Source organism: Vulpes vulpes, chromosome 5 (genome assembly GCF_048418805.1).
Source record: "Vulpes vulpes isolate BD-2025 chromosome 5, VulVul3, whole genome shotgun sequence".
In the NCBI taxonomy this organism is placed as follows: Eukaryota; Metazoa; Chordata; class Mammalia; order Carnivora; family Canidae; genus Vulpes; species Vulpes vulpes.
In genome coordinates this window covers 20,186,420-20,206,917 of record NC_132784.1, presented here as the reverse complement: position 1 = coordinate 20,206,917, position 20,498 = coordinate 20,186,420, and the positions used below count along the sequence as shown (strand labels likewise).

Genomic DNA, 20,498 nt, shown 5'->3' with positions numbered 1-20,498 from the left:
TTCTGATACCATAAGCATCTAGAGTATTATCTCTAATTCCAACCTATCCAACCATTCACTTGAGCTTCCAGGAATGCAAGTTCCCAGTGGAAACTGAACAGGGGTGTTGAAATGAGTATAGATGAGGTCTCCTTATGGCATAGCATTTATGCTCAGTGTTTGCCAAATGAATGAATGATGGCACAGGTGCACAGAATTAAAGTTGCCTTTCAAAACATTTATAATTACCTTGAGTTCCATTTTATTTTTACCTCATCTCTTTCTGAAAGCTACCAGGGCTCATTAAAAAAATTACTGTTGCTAAGAAGTCCCTATCAACATCATACACTTAGGTAATCTTATCTGCTACATTTCTCTAGGTCTCCTCCCAAAGTCCCTAGTTATATGTCATATATTTGAATAATTCAAAGTAAAGCATACTAACTACCATATCGTATCACTCCAAACCATGGGTCTGTCCAGTATCTTATGTTTTTCTGCATATTCAGGGGTATTTGCACAGTCAGCAGGTAAGTCCCCTTATGCCTAAGGAAAAGGGAGTTGCTGGAGGCCATATGTTCAGTTAAATCATCTCCCTGAAGAGGTCTCTTCCTCATGGTGAAGGTGATTCTCCCCTTTAATGGTACAGGGAGATTCACTGTCGGAATAGTGTTGCAGAATGAGCAACACTTGTTTTCCTAGAGAATAGTGAATATGTAGTATACACCTGTGTCACTGATATTTCTTACTGCCCTTTCACCATGAATATCCCAACTTCCTGGCCCTTCTGGTGTGAAAAAAACTTGGGCATAGGTTTTGCAAGTGTCCTAGAGTTCCCAGAAAGCTTCAGTTTTGGTGGCTGCCATGGTTTCTGGCTTAATAACACACCTCTTACTGGTTTTTACCCTCCCTGAAGTACTTCTTATTTTCTTCCCTAGTGGTGCTCCCTGCACTTGAGAAATATAATTCTTATTTTTGAATCCTGTCTGAAGTCTGCTTCTGGGAGAACCTAATCTAAAACCTCATCATCACTTTTTAAGGTGCTCATCCAGTACCAGGGAGTATACCTGTTTTAGGGGTAGCATTGAGAGACAGCCAAAAATTAAAATCAAAAGGAAATCAAGTAGTAAGAAAAGGAGAACCAAGGAAGGGTAAATGGAAGAAGCGTGGGTAAATAGGTGGTCAGGTAAGACACTCTTAGAAAGTGAATTTGAGCAAAGATTTAAATATATATATATTTTATATATATATATAAAATATATATACTATATATATATATTATATATATATATAGTTATATATATATATAACTATGCACTTATCACAATGTCTTTTTAAATGAACAAAATGTAAAATTTTGGATCTGCAGTGACTTAAATACAATTGTGTTCCCTTGCTCCAAAACAGAGCAAAGCAATAGCAATTTCACTCTGTGTTATTACCATTCTAGTTTATGACACATGGAACCTGCTGGCCTCCATTTGACATACAGGGCATTGGAGAGTCGGCACAACTCAAACTTCTTCCCTAATATTGCTACTCAAATCAATTTACCTTCAGTTCCAAGGGTGACAAGATTGTTGTCTATTAGGATGGAAGATGGCTTTGGACAACCCTTCTGCTATTAGAGAATATTCTTTGGAGGCAGACTTTGCAATTGGATCTGTACTTTCATGCTTTCAGCACAGGTAATAAGCAGTGTCCCTTACCTTGCCATCTAAGAGAAAGATTTCTCTCAGGGAAGACAGTGACAACTCCAAATGGCCTTGGGCAGTCTATATTTAAATAGCAGTGGAGCAGGACTTTATTTTTTTTTTTAAGATTTTATTTATTTATTTATGAGAGACACAGAGAGAGAGGAGAGAGAGAGAGAGAGAGGCAGAGACACAGGCAGAGGGAGAAGCAGGCTCCATGCAAGGTGCCTGACATGGGACTCAAACCGGGATCTCCAGGATCACACCCTGGGATGGCGCTAAACCACTGAGCACCCCCCCCCCCCCCCCCCCGGGCTGCCCTGGGGCAGGACTTTAATCCAATGTGGAGGGAATTTGATGAATAGCTTCCAGAAAGAAGGCAACAGAGTAAATCCAAATATCTAACGTCATTAAAGAGTGTTTGGTGACTTGCATATTGAAAGTCAATTTTTGTTAAAAGACAGCATGTTAGACAACCACTTGATTTATACGATCAGCCTTAAAAGGTGAGATTCTCACTCTCTATGAGAAAGCCTGTATGAGTGCTGTTGAGGAGCCAGCAATAGAGAAGTGGCTCTTTCCTCCTGACTCTTAAGCAGCTTCCCTGGCCTGAGGGTCTTGCTAACTTGAAAGGGATTCTGAACTCAGAGACATGTGTTTCAGGCAAGATCATTAAAGGTCTTATTAACTATATTACGTAGTTTGCACTTTATCCTGAAGGTAACAAGAGACCCATTAAAGGTTTTATGTATGGGCAGATCTGTGATTTAGGAAGTTCAGAGTGGCTGCTGTGTAAGGAATGGGGTGTAGGGGTGGTGGAGGTGGATTAGAGACAGAGGAAATATAATGCTTATTATGGTTGTTTAGAAAAGAGGTGAGCAGAATTTGGCCAGGAGGCAGTGGTTGTACACTTGTTCTCTTTGGGAAGGCAGATGTGACTCTAGGGTAGACACCAGTCACAGATATGCCTTGAGAGAACACGTGCTGAGATAAACATTTAATGTAGCTATATGACTTCCACACCACTTTTCATGATGCCAGACAGGTCATATTTCAGGTCATTATCTAGAAGTCTATAGTATCTGTGTTTAGGACAATCTGAGATAATTTACAAGTTAAAAAGAAATGCCATATTTCTGAAGTTGAATTTATATTCATATCCTATGACAGGAATTCTACTCTTAGGTATGTACTCAACAGAAATGCACACATACGAGCACCACACGATGTGTATAGGGATGGTCATAGCAGTGTTATTTCTGATAGCTCCAAATATCCAACCATCAACAATAAAAATAGGTAAGATGGGTGAATACAGTAATGTGATATACATAAAGACATAACAGAGCAATGAAAATGAAATATTAGCACAAATCACAACATGGATAAATATCACAAACATTTTGAGGAGGAAAAAGCAGGCACAAAGAGTAGATAGTGCAAAATTGATTTATGTCAAGTTTTTTTTTTAATGATAAACTATAGTGAAGTGGCAAAGTATACCATTAAAGTATACCACCTAAAATATGCCTCTTTTTGGCATATTGATTCTTTTAATCTAGTTATTTTTAAGAAACTGCAAGCACAGGAGAAGCTGTGAAAACCAAGGAGAAGTTACTTTGTTATAAGAGATATTTACATGTATAAAGAAAACGTCCATTTGTAAGGATGCCTCCCTCTCTGTACCAGGAAAGGGGGTATGACTCAATCTCTAGAAACTCTTATCAATGGAGAAAGAAACAACTTAAAATATGCATAACAACTTTACTTGTGTTTACTGTGTTTTCTCTGTAACCTGCCATGACTCATTCCCCAATCCCAACATCTTCTTTGTCTTTAGCTGAAGATGGTATTTAAGGTGATGACTTCTGGTCATCTGGAAATCAGGGAGTTATTCAGTATCCCTGGGTCACTTCCATGCTTACAAGACGTATATTGTTATTAAACATTTGTTTTTGTCCTGTTAATCTGTCCCATGTGATTTTAATTCTTAGACCACCCAGAAGAATCTTGAAGGATAAAATAAAAAAATTTTCCTCCCCAATAATAGTGTTGGAAATCTGAATAGTAGTTTTATTTGGTGAGAGGAAGGTGGTAATAAGAAAGATTGAGCAAAAGGGGGGCATCTGAAATATTGATAACTGAATGGAAAGGTTCACTATGTGAAAATTCACAGAGCTTTACTCATAACAATTTGGCTTATCTTTCTGTTATACTCCTTAACAAAAATATTTATAAAAATAAGGATGTAAAGAATCACAAATTCATAAGGAATTAGTCACAAATATACGTAAAGTTATGTTCCTTTCTGCCACTAAAAAAATGCAGTGCTGAACAGGATGTTTAGAAATAAAATAAATTAGGTTTCCCATACAGGAAGCAGTGACAGCAGCTTTTACAATGTATCTAATCTGAGTTATTACAACGAAAATATTTGACTACAAATGTTCAAGTAGCTAAATGCAAAAAGAGAAGCGATAAATGCATAAATTAGTTCTAGCAATATGGTATAGCTGAAAGCAAATGGAGTTGGAAACACAAATTATGTGTTAAAAGAATAAAGTGTTAAAGGAAAAAGAATCTTATCTAACATTTTTCAAGCACCTACTATATGCCCAACAACGAGATAGAAAGTTTGTGTTTTCATTTTATATTCATACAGTAATTTTATGAAGTTGTTGGCATTATTATGCCCATTTGACAGATTATGAAATTGAGACTCAGGTTAAATAATTCTCTCCTGTTCTCACAGCTAAGAGATATCAGGGCAGCATTTGATCTCGATGTCATTGACTCTTAACCTCTTCTATGTATCAGTGGGTGGATTTGAGGCTCTGTAAGCCTCAGTCTCCTCTTCTGTCAAGTGGGAGGGTCCTCCCAGATCTGCTTTGAGTATCAAACAAATAGTTGTGTTCATTGTTTAGCTTAGAAAGGGCAGCCTGAGTCAAGTGCAAAGAAAATCTTTTCCAGAGCTGAACTCAGCAGAAAAGGTAGCCTCAGTGGCAAGAATCTCAATTCTGGCAGCGTTTACCAACTTCCCTGATGTGAAGAGCCAGCAAAACCAAACCTTTGTTAACAAATACACATTCCTGGACCCACTGTAACTGTGCAGGCCACAGTCTCCAGAGCAGGGTCTGGGGAAACCATCTTTATATCACTCTCCACCCCCATGGTGATTATTCTGTTATGATCAATAAAAGTTATGAAACAATGAACTCTGGATTTCAAAATATTTAAATAAGCTTCTCTGAGAAACTATATTTATCCTGACTCTTAAGTCATGTAGAAAAAAATAAATCATGATTTCACTAATGCTTTCCTGTAGGGATCTATTACAGGATCCAGGTAACTTGCTTTCTGGTAACAATATTGGCATAAAGCTTAAAAAATCTAAACGGGATAAACTTCAATTCATAGGTGAGTCCTGAAGATCTAATATACAGCACAGTGATTATAATCAACAATACTGTAAGCTTCAAAGTTGCTAAGAGAGTAGGTCTTAATTGTTCTCACCACAAAAAGGAAATGATAACTATGTGACATGGGAGATGTGTTAGTTAGTGCCTTGATAATCACATTGCAATATATAAATGTATCAAATTGGTACACAGTACATCTTAGGCTTATATAATGTTAAATGTCAAATTATATCTCAAGGAGTTAGAGAATTAGTATGCCATTAAAATTTTACTTTCAAGTAGATATTCAGCAAGTTTTTTTTAAAGGTGTTACACTCCCATCATTTCAATTTAATTTTATAAAAAGTATGTTTATAAAATCAAATCTTGAGGTTAAAGTCAAAACCACATTCTTTCAATACCTGAAAAAAAGAGAGAAACTTCCACTCTGTATTTAAGGCTTTAGGACAGAATGATTCAAGAAGGATATGAAAAGCAGGTTATGCCACCATTTTTCTAGAAAAATACTTGAGAACTTCTACATTAAGTACTTGGTTAAGAAGATAGTTTTATAAAATTGCAAACATAGATGATGTGATTCCCTACTGAAGCTGATGTTATCCAATGAAATATTTCGGGACTTCAGGAGTTAAGGGACCAAGGATAATATGAGGTATGGAAACATAGTGAAAGTGTTACGAAGACGAAATTTGACAAAATTTGCTTGCTTCATAGCTCTATGGCTGTCCCTAGCCAGTCCTAGTGTTTCTGCCTAGAGACAGTATAGGGGCTAAGGGCAGGCTGCCCCAAGATGGGCTACTTTGCCATGAAAATTACTGTAAGCTGAAAGCAATCAAGACCCTACAGGCTCAAGAGAACTTCACAGAAGAACCTAAATTGGAGGTCTTTCTCAGAATAAGTATTATTCTCAGAGATAAATTTTATTGGAGTGACTCATCTATAAAGCAGGGCAAACATCTAATTACCAAACATCAGCTCTTCTTATCGCCCTGTGAATTTCATTCCTTTCCTCTAAAGTCCCAGACTACAGTCCCCCTTTCCCTTAGTTCAGAATGACATGCATACCTCATATTGCCTGTCTTTGGGATTTCCATGTCTGTGTGGATTCCCCGTACATGCAGTACTAAATTTGATTTTCTCCTGTTAATCTCCCCCAAATGAATTCCATTCTTAGTCCAGCTAGAAGGACCCTTGAAGAGGAAATGAATTCTTGCTCCCTGACAATAGCATTAGGAACATTTACTAAGCCAGCTTAATAAAGACCATTCTAGAGGTAGATAAGATCATCTTGAATAAGAATTAAAAGTGATTTTGAAAAAAAAAAGAAAAAAAAAGTGATTTTGAGTACTTGCAGAGTAGCAATACCCAGTATTAAACACAGTAAAATTCAAGACAGTAGACAACAGGTATAAGAAAATTGCTTTCATGAGTGATTTTGGCAGCTCTCAAGAAAAATTATCAAAGTTCCAAAACATTTTAATAAGCCTGAGAACTATTACTTTGGAATGATCAAGAATAGTTTATGTGTAGACACAAATGTCCAGGGGTGGGGGGAGAGAAATTTCTTAAGAAAAACAATTTTTCTTGAGAGACGGTGACAGGGCAAGAACAGAAAAGAAAAATTGCATCCCTTCTGAGCTCTACTCAGCTCAATTAGTGAGCTATCACAACTTGAGAGCCTTTTGGGTTGGCACACAGACATAAAGGATAAACAAATGGAAAAGCACTAGCCCCTAGGAGCTAGATTGTGCTGCTTCTGAGATGGAGTGTAGTGTACTTAGGTTTTGGAATAACTACTACTGTGTTGGGGAGAGATGAAATCTTCTAGGAGTATCTGCCCTATTGAATCCTCCCAAGTAACCCTGAGGAAAGAATCACTGTGCTTCCCTTAATTCTACGGCATATGATATTTCATACTTAAAATCTTATCAAAGGTGCAAAAACCAACACCCCTCCCCACACAAGAATGGTATACCTGAATGTATTTAATCATGGATAAGCCTGGGCTGCCTTCAATATTAATGCTTGAGAACAGGACCTCTTACTGCATTACAGTCTGGGTCTCCTGCCAAAGTACTAAGTCCAAAGTGAGCAGGACACTGCCAGGAATGATTTGGACTAGCCTAGAATGAGTGATAGTTCGGCTGGTGGAAAAGAAGCAAAAAGCCAAAACTGGTTAACTCAAATTAAAGCTTAAGTGTAGCCATATTTTTCTGGGTAAACAGGCATTCAGATAGAGTGACAGTTTCCACCGTAATATGCTACTATTAATGTAGTATTAAATGAGCATAAGCTCTTTCTCTTTAGCAACCTTTTTATTTTTTCATCCAAAAGCCTCTTCTAAGGAAGAAACATTCATGCTAAAATATTTTTATGTATCTTTGGGAAGAAAGTATTTTTAAAAACATTATTGGGGAGCCCAGGTGGCTCAGCGGTTTAGAGCTGCCTTCAGCCCAGGGCTTGATCCTGGAGACCCAGGATCGAGTTGTGATCCTGGAGACCTGGGATGGAGTCCCACATTGGGCTCCCTGTATAGAGCCTGCTTCTCCCTCTGCCTGTGTCTCTCTGCCTCTCTCTCTCATGAATAAATAAATAAAATCTTAAAAAGACAAAAACAAAAACATTACTACCCTGCTATGAAAAATAAAATGCATCATATTCATTTCCAGTTTTAGACCATTTCTCTTTGAGGGAAAAGACACAACTTTAAAAGAGCAATTGTTTCTAAAAAACACACATATTCAATTTATATACTCTCATTCAGTTGCGAACTTAATCAAAACTCTTTCAAAAATGTATTTAAGTAGACAGCATACATTTTTTAAGAGTATAGGTAATGAATCTCAATGTATGATTTTTTTCCACATCTACACTGTGAACACACAAGATTTGCAACCTATAAACAAAGGATTATTTTCTAGAACTCTTGTCTTCAGTCATATGAAGAACTCATAAGGGGAAATATAAGTCCAACAGAGCTTTAATGTCCCTATATTTAAGCTTCTATTAAGGAGAAGTTCAAAAGAAAAAAAAAGCAAAAATAAACAGTATAAATAATCTACTCAAGATATTATAGGCTGTGAAAAAATTAAAATGTATTATGTATTTTATTATGCAAAGGAGAGTCAAGGGCATCAGCCAAATGACCTGATAATCCAATAAACTGTTTAGAAGTTTTCTGCCTTGATAAGAGTTTTGGGTAAACTGTATGCCAGAGCTACTTAGCATCACAAATATACTTAGCAGAAAGCTATTCAAGTATTGCTGTCATTTTGGCACTTCTAGAGAAAAAGCTATCACATTGATAGGTTTGGGTTTAAAAGAGAGGCTTTTTATGAGAGATTATAAAAATTGATTCCACTAACAGGTTCAGAACAGTTTATGAGCTTGTGTATATAACACCAACCTCACCCCCCCCAACTTTTTTTTTTTTTTTTTTTAAATCACTGAATTAGATTTCAATGGGCAGCCAACATCCAGGAGTTTTCAGACAAATCCTGAAAGACTCTTGGGGTAATAATAGTTTGGAGGTTACTTTTTTCTTCCAGAAGGACTAATGTTTTTGAGGATTTGAATGACACATCAGAGCACAGGAGACCAGGGTTCTAACATTTTTTCTATGGAACTAACCACCCACTCATCCAGAGAAAAGGCTTCTTTTAAAATAAAGCATCTAGTATATGTAATCTGACAATACACAAGGTAGTTCACTAAAGGCTGGAATGAGTTACAAAAGTAGAAATACTTTGTCTTCAAAAGACCTCTCGTTCTAAAGAGAAACGGAGAAGAATGAATAAGCATATGTAGGTATACTGACATTTACGTAAGCATATATGTTATATATACACACACACAAGTTGTATATATGTTTACAGATACACTTATGAACAATATATTTGGCTCAATCTGACATATACAGAATTTTCCTCTTGTACAAGTACTAACGATATGTGCCTCTCTTACTGTTAAAATGTGTTTATATATTTTTCTAAGCTCTTACTTATGTGAATGGAACAGAGAACATTAACCTGGTTCTAAAAATAGGAAAAAATAAATTTAAACCTGAGAACCAATTGGAAAGGAGACAAATAACCTAAGGCCAGTAGTAAAATTTAACTTTACAAACAAGCCTCAGTGGGTGTACCTTTAACTGGATCACAGCTTATAGAAACAAATAGCAATCTTTTCTAAAGAAGACTTGCTGTAAATAATGTAAGCTGGGGAATATTTCCTCAATAATGAAAATTCCTGTCAACCCAATTTTTTTCAGTTAAGAAAATATGGATAACTTTAAACAGATTTCTATATATTATGTAATGTGCACACACACACATACATACACACACAGCGGCTGCTATTGGATTTAAGAGCAAATATATAATGAAGTCAGCAAAGATAGCTTTCCACAAATCTTAAGGTAATATGTGCCTACTTTGGAAAAGGAATTTCTCTAAGCAGAATTCTGTCTAAATTTAGATTTTTTTTACAATAAAATTTACTATTTATAATAGTATTTTACAATAGTATTCTCCTTATAAATAAGAGGGAAGCCTTATTACTTAATACCCCTATCAATTAACTTATGTTAAAATACAAAGCATGGATTAGGGTGAAGTTTTTCAATTTAAGTTGAATTAAGCCACACACGTGCTAGATATCTGAAACCTCCTTATAGTAGTATATATACCACACTAAATTTGAATTCTCATTAAATCCTAGGATTCGTTTCAAAGCATAAACAAATGTCTCTGGAATGCCAAAATTCCCTTCTTGAACTCAAGGGTTAGAAATACCTCTTGCAGATGGCCCCATCCTCACATAATTTTCACTTATAGAATTTATCTAAGTTATCCTTAAAAGTTGGGCTTAATTTTTTTTTTTTTAGCTTGTACTACTTCTGAAGGTTACCAGTTTTATATGTCAATCAAGCATTTTGAAAAAAGTTTCCTTTAAGTCACAACAGCTTGACAAGTATCTTCATCTTCTTTATACTCTCAAATTTGATAGACACACTTCTACACATTTGCCTTTGCATACTGAAAATAGTCTTCAATGAAGTCTGCACTCCAAAGAAGTCCCTTTAATCCCTTGCTAATTTCCTATTTCATATAATTAGCATATTAAAAACTGGTGTTTAACATAATTGTTATTAAGGTTTAGCTTTCATTGAAGATTTTGAGAAAGAATAAGAATTACCATGCATTGTTTATAAATTCTTAGTAGTTATTTTCCATTTTAAATGCCTAGAAAATCCTCTAGGGAGGGTCAAATAGTCCTCAGACATAGAAGTCACTTGAAAATCTTCCTTGTAATCATAAAACTGTCTTATATATTTCTTTGTACTAAGGTAAGGCTTATCTCTTAGACCACCTCTGCTTTGACTATTTCCCTCCTGTTTTTATTAATCATATCTTAATCTTCCCTTCACCAAACTACTATATCTGTGGTGTTTAGGGGGTTTTTTTGCTTGTTTTTGCAACTTCTATGTTGATTTTATGATCCTCTGCTTTGTCTTCCCCCATAGGTTTGCATTAGCTTTGAGAGAAGAAACTATGATCACTATTTTACCATAAAACCTTAAAAAAAGAGAACACTCTGCCATCTTAGAACAGAAATATTCTTTGGTGGAATGGTAATTTTTCACTTTTCAATGAGCTATGGGTCTTTTAACAAAACTTTAGGGGAAAAAAATAGCTCGAGATACTGGCCTTAATTGACACCTGATATCTTGTGTCATGTGTTTGTATGCTTTTCAAATTAATTAAGAATAGACACATGGATTTCCCTTCCATTCAACAACCTGTATAGAAAATCTAATCAAAAGGAGGTATCATAGGGCAGAAATAAATAGAATTAGTAATAGATGCCTATGCAGCTATTCTGTTCAAATTATCTGCAGGATCACACTTTTCACAACTTTAAAAATAAGGAATTTTCAACTATCATCAATTTATGCTCTATCTATTCAATTGATTAAAAAAATACATATTGGTCCTAATCTGATAACCACTATGTAATCATGGGAGAAATTTGTGGTCTTTATTATGATTCTTAACTAAATCTTCGGCTCTGTTACATAGGAAAAGCCAACTAACAAGATCTAACAATACTTTGCCTGGGATGGTAATTTTATTAGACATCTATCTATATGGAAGGGTATTCTTCAGGGTTCTATTTATGAAAATGGCTTTGACTTTGGGGAAATAGTTAGAGAAATCGGTCAGAAAAGATATGAAAAACTGGAAACTTTGGTGTTGTTGAGAAGAAAAAAATTAGATGAAGAGTTTGGTGATGGAAAATAGTATCCCATTTTTAGAATACATGGATGAAACTACTAACTCTACTTATCACTGTAAAGTACTAGACATTCTTCCTACATTAGTATTTATATATTTTTAATACTTAAATGTATTGTATGTATTTATATATATATATATACAAACAAATTACTTTTATAACATGAATAATCAAATTACACTTCAAGACCATATAAAATCAGTTGGATTATTTCTTGTAAACATTATTATTGCTAGTAACACCAAGTTGATCTCTGTATTACCTAGGAGTGGGCAAGGTTTCTATTACTAACTCTGTTATATTACTTTATGTCCTCTTAACCCTTCTTCTGAGCTTGTGATGACTTTTTATGAGCTACTTGTAACAAGACAATGACTTCAAATTCCACGAGAAATAATCAACTGGGTAATTTTTTCCCATTTTGTTGTTGTTGCTTCATACACTTTACCTGATTCTTGAGATCCAGTCTGGGACATGGGCGACCCCCATTGTAAGGTTTTTCTTTTAGCCATTTGGACCGAATTCTCACTCCAATCCCACAAGATGAACTGCAAGACCCCCAACTAGACCAGTCGCTTAACTTGCAATCAAAAGGGCATGGGATGACACATTCTTCTTGAATATAACCTGAAAGAAAAAGATTTATGTAAAGGGAGGAAAGCCTAATCAAAATGTACTGATCAAATTACTTATTTACAGAAAGTAAATAATTACAGCTCAGATTTTTCAACAATGTCACTGCAATGGCTTCAGTGATTTTTCTGTTCAAATAAACAAAGGTTTTAAGAGACAGGTACAAATTGTTAAGTTTGCATTCCAAATTTGTGCCATCTAACACTTTATAGCCAATTCTGTGAAGGAAGAGCAAAGTAGTTAGTCCTGCTTTCTGTTAGGAAGAAATAGTGTTTCAAAGCTAAGGATGGCACTATCTCCCCTCACTGAGCCTTGGGTTCTATATAATTCTCACAATTCTCCATGTGGGACAGAGTGCATAGGAGAGTCCAGCTCTATTAGTATCTGATCTGCAAGGCTTTCACTAAGAGAGCTCTTGATTCTCACTTTATGGCTTGGAGGTGGAAGGAGTACAGAGTGGATCAAAAATTAGGAAGACCAGGATATTATTTACCAACTACGGGAAGAATGAAAGATTGCGTGATGAGATTATACTGGAATCAAGAGGCATGGGTAGAAACGTACAGGCAGATGTTCTAGCTTTACTTAGACTTACACCTAATCCCAGTCCACTTCTTGCTATAGTCTTTCTCTGGATGATCTCACAATTTAACTATTACCTCTACTAATTATTACCAAATACATATTTCCTATGTTAATCTTACTACTAACTTCTCTAAGACCTACTGATCCACTCCTATTGGATTCCTAATTATCTTCAAATTCAACATATCTAAAACTAAAACCATCAATTTCATTATTTATTTATTTATTTATTTATCAATTTCCTTTAAAAACTGCTAATTCTCTTGTATCATTCATCTTAATTAAGTGCAACATATTTGATCCCTGTATCTGGTGGTGCATGCCTGTATAATTTAATCCCTTTAAGTGTGGGCAGGACTTTGAATATAATGGGATGCCACTCCCATGATTAGGTTATGGTATATAGCAAAAAGGAAGGGAATTTGCCAATTTAATACTATGTTATATTAGTTGATTTTGAGATGATCAAAAAGGAAGATTGAGAGATTAGCCCAGGAAAGTAGCATAAGAAGACCCTGAACTCACCTCCTCTGTGGACATACCAAATCTAAACCTAGTTATATGGCAATTCCTCCTGAAAAACCGTGGCTGATTGAAAACCTTCTGCCCAAAAAAAAGGTAGACCATGTAGAGAATGGCAAGACAGATGGTGACATGGTAGCTAAAGAAACCCCACAAGTAATGCTGGGAAGTACAGTGGGAAAAGATAGTACTGAGGGACCATGAGCAGGTTCATCTACCTGGGGCCCAGAAACAAACAAACATGGTTTTAAAAAGCAACTAGAATGAAAAGAACAGTCTTAGAACCCTGCCAAATAGATAGCTGTTGGAACTCTCTCCAGGTTGGACAGGCTGGCTAGCATTACAATATACATTCCCCTTCCATCCTGCAGACATGAGCAGGGTCCACGCATCCTAGTCAGCCTGCTACCTCAGCAACCCCTGGACCCCTACCCCCATGAGCCTCAGATTCTCTGGGGGCACAGAAAAAAGCCAAAGTTTATTTATTTATTTTTTTAAGATTTTATTTATTTATTCATGAGAGACACACAGAGAGAGAGAAAGGCAGGGACACAGGAAGAGGGAGAAGCAGATTCTATGCAAGGAGCCTGACGTGGAAAAAAAGAAAAAAAAGGAGCCTGACGTGGGACTCGATCTCAGGTCTCCAGGATCAGGCCCTGGGTGGAAGGCAGCACTAAACCGCTGAGCCACCTGGGCTGCCCAAAAGTCAAAGTTTAAAAGAGCAACTAGAATATAAAGGATTCGGTCCTTGATCTCTGCTAAACAGTGGAAGAGTTTGCTAACTCCAAGGTGGAGAGTCCGGCAAGTGCCACAGTTAATGTTCTCCTTCCATCTTGATAGTGTGGACAAAAATAGGATCCAGGCACCACAGTTGGCCTACTGCCTCAGTAAGCCTTTTGTCCCTAACCAACACTAGTGCCAGCTGTCCCATCAAGGAAGCCCCAGGGCTGCGCATAATGAGACACACCTGGTCAGCACTCACCGTAGCTCCAGCCATCTTACCAAGATGGCATAGGCACAAAGCACCCCAGAACATTCCAAGTTTGTACCACTTAGCTCCATACAACTTGGCAGGGTGACCCTACATGGAGTGCTTTGGGAATAACTAGCCCATTTCCATCTCTGTTCTAGCCATTGTGCCAGGATGCCTTGGTATGGCATTCCCTGGGATAGACAGCCCATGCCCATATAGGCTCCAGTCACCCTGACAGGGTATTCCTGTGCAGAGTACCCTCGGACATCCAAGCTTGCATCCACTTCAACTCAGCTGTCCTAGGACAGTCCCAGCATGGAGAGTCCCAGGACTCCCAGCCCACAACAGCCATACCTCCAGCCATCCAGCCAAAGTCACCAGACACACCTCTAGTTTAGGTGAAATAGCTGTTCTGCTGAATTCATACAAACAAAAACAAAATCAAGCAAAATGAAGAGACAGAAGAATATGTTCTAAATGGGAAAAAAAGAGGCAAAACCTCAGGAAATGAATAATATGCTTGATACAGAGTTGAAAGTGATGGTCACAAAGGTATATACCAGACTGGAAAGAGGAACGGATAAACTCAGAGAGAATGTCAAAGAAATAGAAACATACAAAAATAATAATCAGAGTTGAATATAATAACTTCAATGAAAAAATACATTAAAGGGAATCAACAGAAAATTAGAAGATGCAAAAGAATGAACCAGTGATCTGGAAGGCTGGGTAATGGAAAGCAGCTAAACTGAATAGCAAAGAGACACAAGGTAAATAAATGAGGATAGGTTAAGGGATCCTTTGGACAACATCATATAAACACACATATGCATTATATGGGGTCTTAGAGAAAAGAGAATAAAAGGCAGAAAACTTATTTGAAGAAATAGTAGCTGAAAAATTTCCTAAGCTGGGGAATAAGAGATATCCAAGCTCAGAAAGCACAAAAAGCCTCAAACAAGATGAGCCCAAGGAGGTCCATATCACAACAGACAACAATGAAAGTGGCAAAGACTAAAGATAAAGAGAGTTTTATGGGGCACCTGGATGGTTTAGTTGGTTAAGTGTCTGTCTTCACCCGGGGATATGATCCAAGGGTACTGGGATCAAGCCCCAAATCAAGCTCCCTGCACAGTGGGGAGCCTGCTTCTCCCTCTCCCTCTGTCCCTTCCTCTGCTTGTGTTCTCTCTCAAATAAACTCTTTAAATTAAAAAGTAAAGATAAAGAGAATTTTAAAAGCAGCAAGGGAGAAGCAACTTTATGCACAAAGGAATCTCAAGAAGTCTATCAGCTGATTTTTATTTTTTTATTTTTATTTTTTTTTAAAGATTCTATTTATTTATTCATGAGAGATAAAAAGAGAGAGGCAGAGACACAGGCAGAGGGAGTAGCAGGCTCCATGCAGGGAGCCTGATGTGGGACTCAATCCCGGGACTCCAGGATCATGCCCTGGACCGAAGGCAGGTGCTAAACTGCTAAGCCACCCAGGGATCCCCCTATCAGCTGATTTTTAACAGAAACTTGGCAAACCAAAAAAGAGTGGCATGATATAGTCAAAGTCCTAAAGGGAAAAGAAAACAAAACAATACCCATAATTAAGAATACTCTTTTAAACAAGATCATTAATCATAATTAAAGAAGAAATAAAATGTTTTCCAAACAAAAGTCAAGAGTTCATCACCACTAAACTTACCTGAAAAGAAATGTTAAAGGAACTTCTATAAGTGGTAAAGAAAAGGCTATAAAGAGTAAAAAAAAAAAAGGGGGGGGATCCCTGGGTGGCTCAATGGTTTAGCACCTGCCTTCAGCCCAGGGCATGATCCTGGAGTCCCTGGATCGAGTCCCGCATCAGGCTCCCTGCATGGAGCCTGCTTCTCCCTCTGCCTGTGTCTCTGCCTCTCTCTCTCTGTGTCTCTCATGAAAAAATGAATAAAATCTTTAAAAAAAAAGAGAAGAAGAAGAAGAAGAAGAAGAAGAAGAAGAAGAAGAAGAAGAAGAAGAAGGAGAAGAAGAAGAAGAAGAAGAAGAAGAAGAAGAAGAAGAAGAAGAAGAAGAAGAAGAAGTAAAATATGACAACATGTACATGAACTATGGAGGGAAGAGTAAAAAATGTTCTTTTAGAATGTTTTCAAACTTAAGTGACCACCAACTTAATACAGACTGCTATATATTTAGGATGTCATATATGAATATCATGGTAACCACCAACCAAAATTTATAATAGAAACACAAAAATATAAACAGAAAAAAGCCAAGCATAAGACTACAGAAAGTCATCAATTACAAGATAAGAAAGGAGCAGAGAAGTACATAAACAACCAGAAAACTATAAGAAAATGGCATTGTGTATAAATACCAATAATTACTTTCAATGTAAATGAGCTAAACACTGTAATCAAAATATGTGAGTTAACTGAATGGATGAAAATCAAGCCCCAACTCTATACTACCCATAAGAGACTCACTTGCTATAGACCTAAAGACACATACAAACTAGAAGGGAAAGGATAGAAAAAGATATTCCATGAAAATGGAAGTGAGGGAGAAAAAAGCTGACATAGCAGAACTTATATTAGACAAAATAGTGTTAAATCAAAGATTGTTTTGGGCAGCTGGGTGGCTCAGTGATTAAGCATCTGCCTTTGGCTCAGATTGTAAACCTGGGGTCCTGGGATTGAGTCCTGTATCAGGCTCCCCACAAGGAGTCTGCTTCTCCCTCTGCCTATATCTCTGTCTCTGTGTGTCTCTCATGAATAAATAAATAAAATCTTTAAACAAAACAAAACAAAAATAACAAAGACTATATCAAGAGATAAGGACACTAAATAATGCAACGGTGATCAATTCAGTTATAATGATTTCATATATCAAGTCATCCAACACTGGAGCACCCAAATACATAAAGCAACTATTTGAAGACATAAAAGTTGAAACTGACAATAATAGAACAATAATAAAGGACTCTAATATCCTATTTATATCAATGGATAGATAATCCAGGTAGAAAAAATGAATAAAAAGCAGTGGCTTTGGATGACACATTAGACCAGATGGACTTAAGATAAACACAGAAAATTCCATCCCAAAACACACAATACACATTCTTTTGGGGGCCCATGAACATTTTCCGGGATAGATGTGTAGGTCACAAAGCAGGTCCCAATAAATTTAGGATGATTGAAATCTTATCAAGCATCTATCTTTTCCAATCCCAATGGTATGAAGCTAGAAATCAATTATAAGAAAAGGACTAAAAAAAGACACACTCACATGGAAGTTCAATAATATGCTACTAAACAACCAGTGAGTCAATGGAGAAATCAAACTGAAGAAGTTTAAAACCGAGACAAATGACAATAAAAATGTAGTGGTCTGAAAGTTTTTGGACATTATGAAATGTATTCTAAGAAGGAAATTTGTAGTGATATAGGCTTATCTCAAGAAACAAACAAAACCAAATTATCTAATCTTATGACTAAAGAATTAGAAAATGAAGAATAAAGTAAGCCTAAAGTTAAAAAGAAGGAAATAATAAATTCAGAGGAGAAATAAAAGAGAGATGAAAAAATAGAAAAGATAAAAAGACAAAATTGACAAACTTTAGCCAAATTACAAAAAAAGATTCCCCCCAAATAAATAAAGTCAAAAATGAAAGAGAAGAAGTGACAGCTGATACCACAAATACATAAAGGATCATAAGATTGTAGGCCAACAAATTGGACAACCTAGAAGAAATAGATAAATGCTTAGAAAAGGAAATCTTTCAAAACTAAATCAGAGGGATCCCTGGGTGGCTCAACAGTTTAGTGTCTGCCTTTGGCCCAGGGCATGATCCCGGAGTCCTGGGATTGAGTCCCACATTGGGCTCCCTACATGGAGCCTGCTTCTCCCTCTGCCTGTGTTTCTGCCTCTCTCTCTCTCTCTCTCTCTCTTTGTGTGTCTCTCATGAATAAATAAATAAAATCTTAAAAAAAAACTAAATCAGGAAGAAATTAAAAATCTGAATAGAGAGATGCCTGGGTGACTCAGTGGTTGAGGGTCTGCCTTCCACTCAGGATGTGATCTCAGGGCCCCGGATTGAGTCCTGCACTGGGCTCCATGCAGGAAGTCTGCTTTTCACTCTGCCTATGTCTTTGCCTCTCTCTCTCTCTCTCTCTCTCTGTGTCTCTCATGAATAAATAAAATCTTTTAAAAATATGAATAGATTATGAGTAATAAAACTAAATCAGTTATCAAAAATAAAAAAAAAAAAACCTATAAGACAAAAGTCCAAGACCAGATGTATTTACAGGTAAATTCTATAAACACTTATAGAAGAGTTAATACATTCTCCCCAAATTAATTTAAAAAAGAAGAAGAAGAAGAAGAAGAAGAAGAAGAAGAAGAAGAAGAAGAAGAAGAAGAAGAGGAGGAGGAGGAGGAGGAGGAGGAGGAGGAGGAGGAGGAGGAGGAGGAGGAGGAGGAGGAGGAAAGAAAGATTGCAAATACATCTGCAAGGCCAGCATTACCAAAGACACTATAAAAAACTACAGGCCAATATCCCAACAAACATAGATGCAAAAATCCTCAACAAAATATTAAGAAACTGAATTCAATAATACATTAAAAGGATCATTCACCGTGATCTAGTGGTATTTATTCTGGGGATGCAAGGATGGTTCAATATCCACAAATCAATCAATATGATATACTACATCAATGAAACAAAGGATAAAAATGATTAGGTCATCTCAATATACACAGAAAAAGCCTTTGACAAAATTCAACATCCATTTATGATAAAAACTCACAATGGAGTGGTCTTATAGGGTACACATCTCAGCATAATTAAGGCCATATATGACAAATCCAGGGCTAACATCATACTAAACAATGAAAAAAAAACGTTTTCTGTAATGTTAGGGGGAAAAAAAAAAAAACAAGGATGTTCATTCTTACCAGCTTCATTTAATATAGTGCTAGAAATCCTAGTCATAGTAGTCAGACAAAATGGGCATCCAAATAGCTAAGAAAACATTAAATCTTCACTATTTGCAGATGACATGATGCTATACATATAAAAAAAAAACCCTACAGAAAGCAAAAAAAATTATTAGAATAAATGAATTCAGTAAAATGTAGGGTATGAAATATACAGAAATATGTTGTGTTTCTACATATTAACAGCAAATTAGCAGAAAGGGAAATTAACGATCTCATTTATAATTGCACCAAAAAGCATAAAATACCTAAGAATAAACTGAACCAAGGAGATGAAATACTTATACTCTGAAAACTATAAAATGCTAATTAAAGAAACTGGAGATGACACAGACTAGAACATACCCCAAGCTCATGGATGAGAAGAATCAATATTGTTAAAATGTCTATTTTACCCTCAAGCAAAGGACAGATTTAATGCAGTGCCTCTCAAAACACCAATGGCATTATTCATAACATAGAACAAATACTAAAATTTGTATGGGGCCACAAATGATTAGCCAAATAGCCAAAAGCACTCTTAAGAAGAAAGAACAAAACTGGAGTTATCATAATCCTAGATTTCAAGATTTACAACAAAGCTCTAATAAAACAGTATGGTACCAGGCCAAAAAGAGACACACAGGTCAACAGAACATTATATAGGGCAGAAAAATAAAACTATGTTTATATGATCAGTTAATCTATGACAAAGAGTGCAAAAATATAGAGTGGAGAAAAGATAGTTTCTTCAACAAATGGTTCTGGGAAAACTGGACAGCTACATGCAAAAGAATGAAACTGGGCCACTTTCTTACACTATTTGCAAAAATAAATTCAAAATGGATTAAAGACCTAAATGTGAGACCAGAATCCATAGAACCCCTAGGAGAAAATAGAGGCAGTAATCTCTAAGATGTTGACTTTAGCTACATTTTTCTAGATAGGTCTCCTCAAGTAAGGGAAACAAGCTATTGGGGCTACAACAAAATAAAAACCTTTTGCACAGCAAAGGAATCTATCAATAAAATAATAAGGTAACCTGAATGGGAGAAGGTATATGCAAATGATATGTCTGATAAGGGGTAATATCCAAAATATATAAAGAACTCTTAAAACTCAACACAAGAGAAAACCAAAACAAATCCAATTAGAACACAAGCAGAAGACTTGAATATTTTTCATTTGTATGTATTTTTCAATACATACAAATGGCCAAGAGATGCATGAAAAGATGTTTAATATCACTAGTCATCAGATAACTGCAAATAAAAACCCCAAAGAGACATGATCTTATACCTCTAAGAATGGCTAGTACCAAAAAGACAAGTAATAACAAATGTTGGTGAGGATGTAGAGAAAATGGAACCCTCACACGCTGCTGGTGGGAATGTAAATTGGTACAACCACTGTGGAAACCAGTATGGTGTTTCCTCA

At 36.3% G+C, this 20,498-nt stretch overlaps 1 protein-coding gene across 2 annotated transcripts in view; it reads right to left on the bottom strand.

Annotated features, from left to right (window-relative positions):
* The window catches only part of THSD7B (thrombospondin type 1 domain containing 7B), an 861,577-nt gene that overhangs the window by 171,405 nt on the left and 669,674 nt on the right, over window positions 1–20,498 (bottom strand). For both annotated transcript variants that reach the window (XM_072757643.1, XM_072757642.1), the window contains exon 15: window positions 11,838–12,016. In XM_072757643.1, the coding sequence (XP_072613744.1) occupies window positions 11,838–12,016 (179 nt within the window). The remainder of the gene's footprint in view (window positions 1–11,837; window positions 12,017–20,498) is intronic.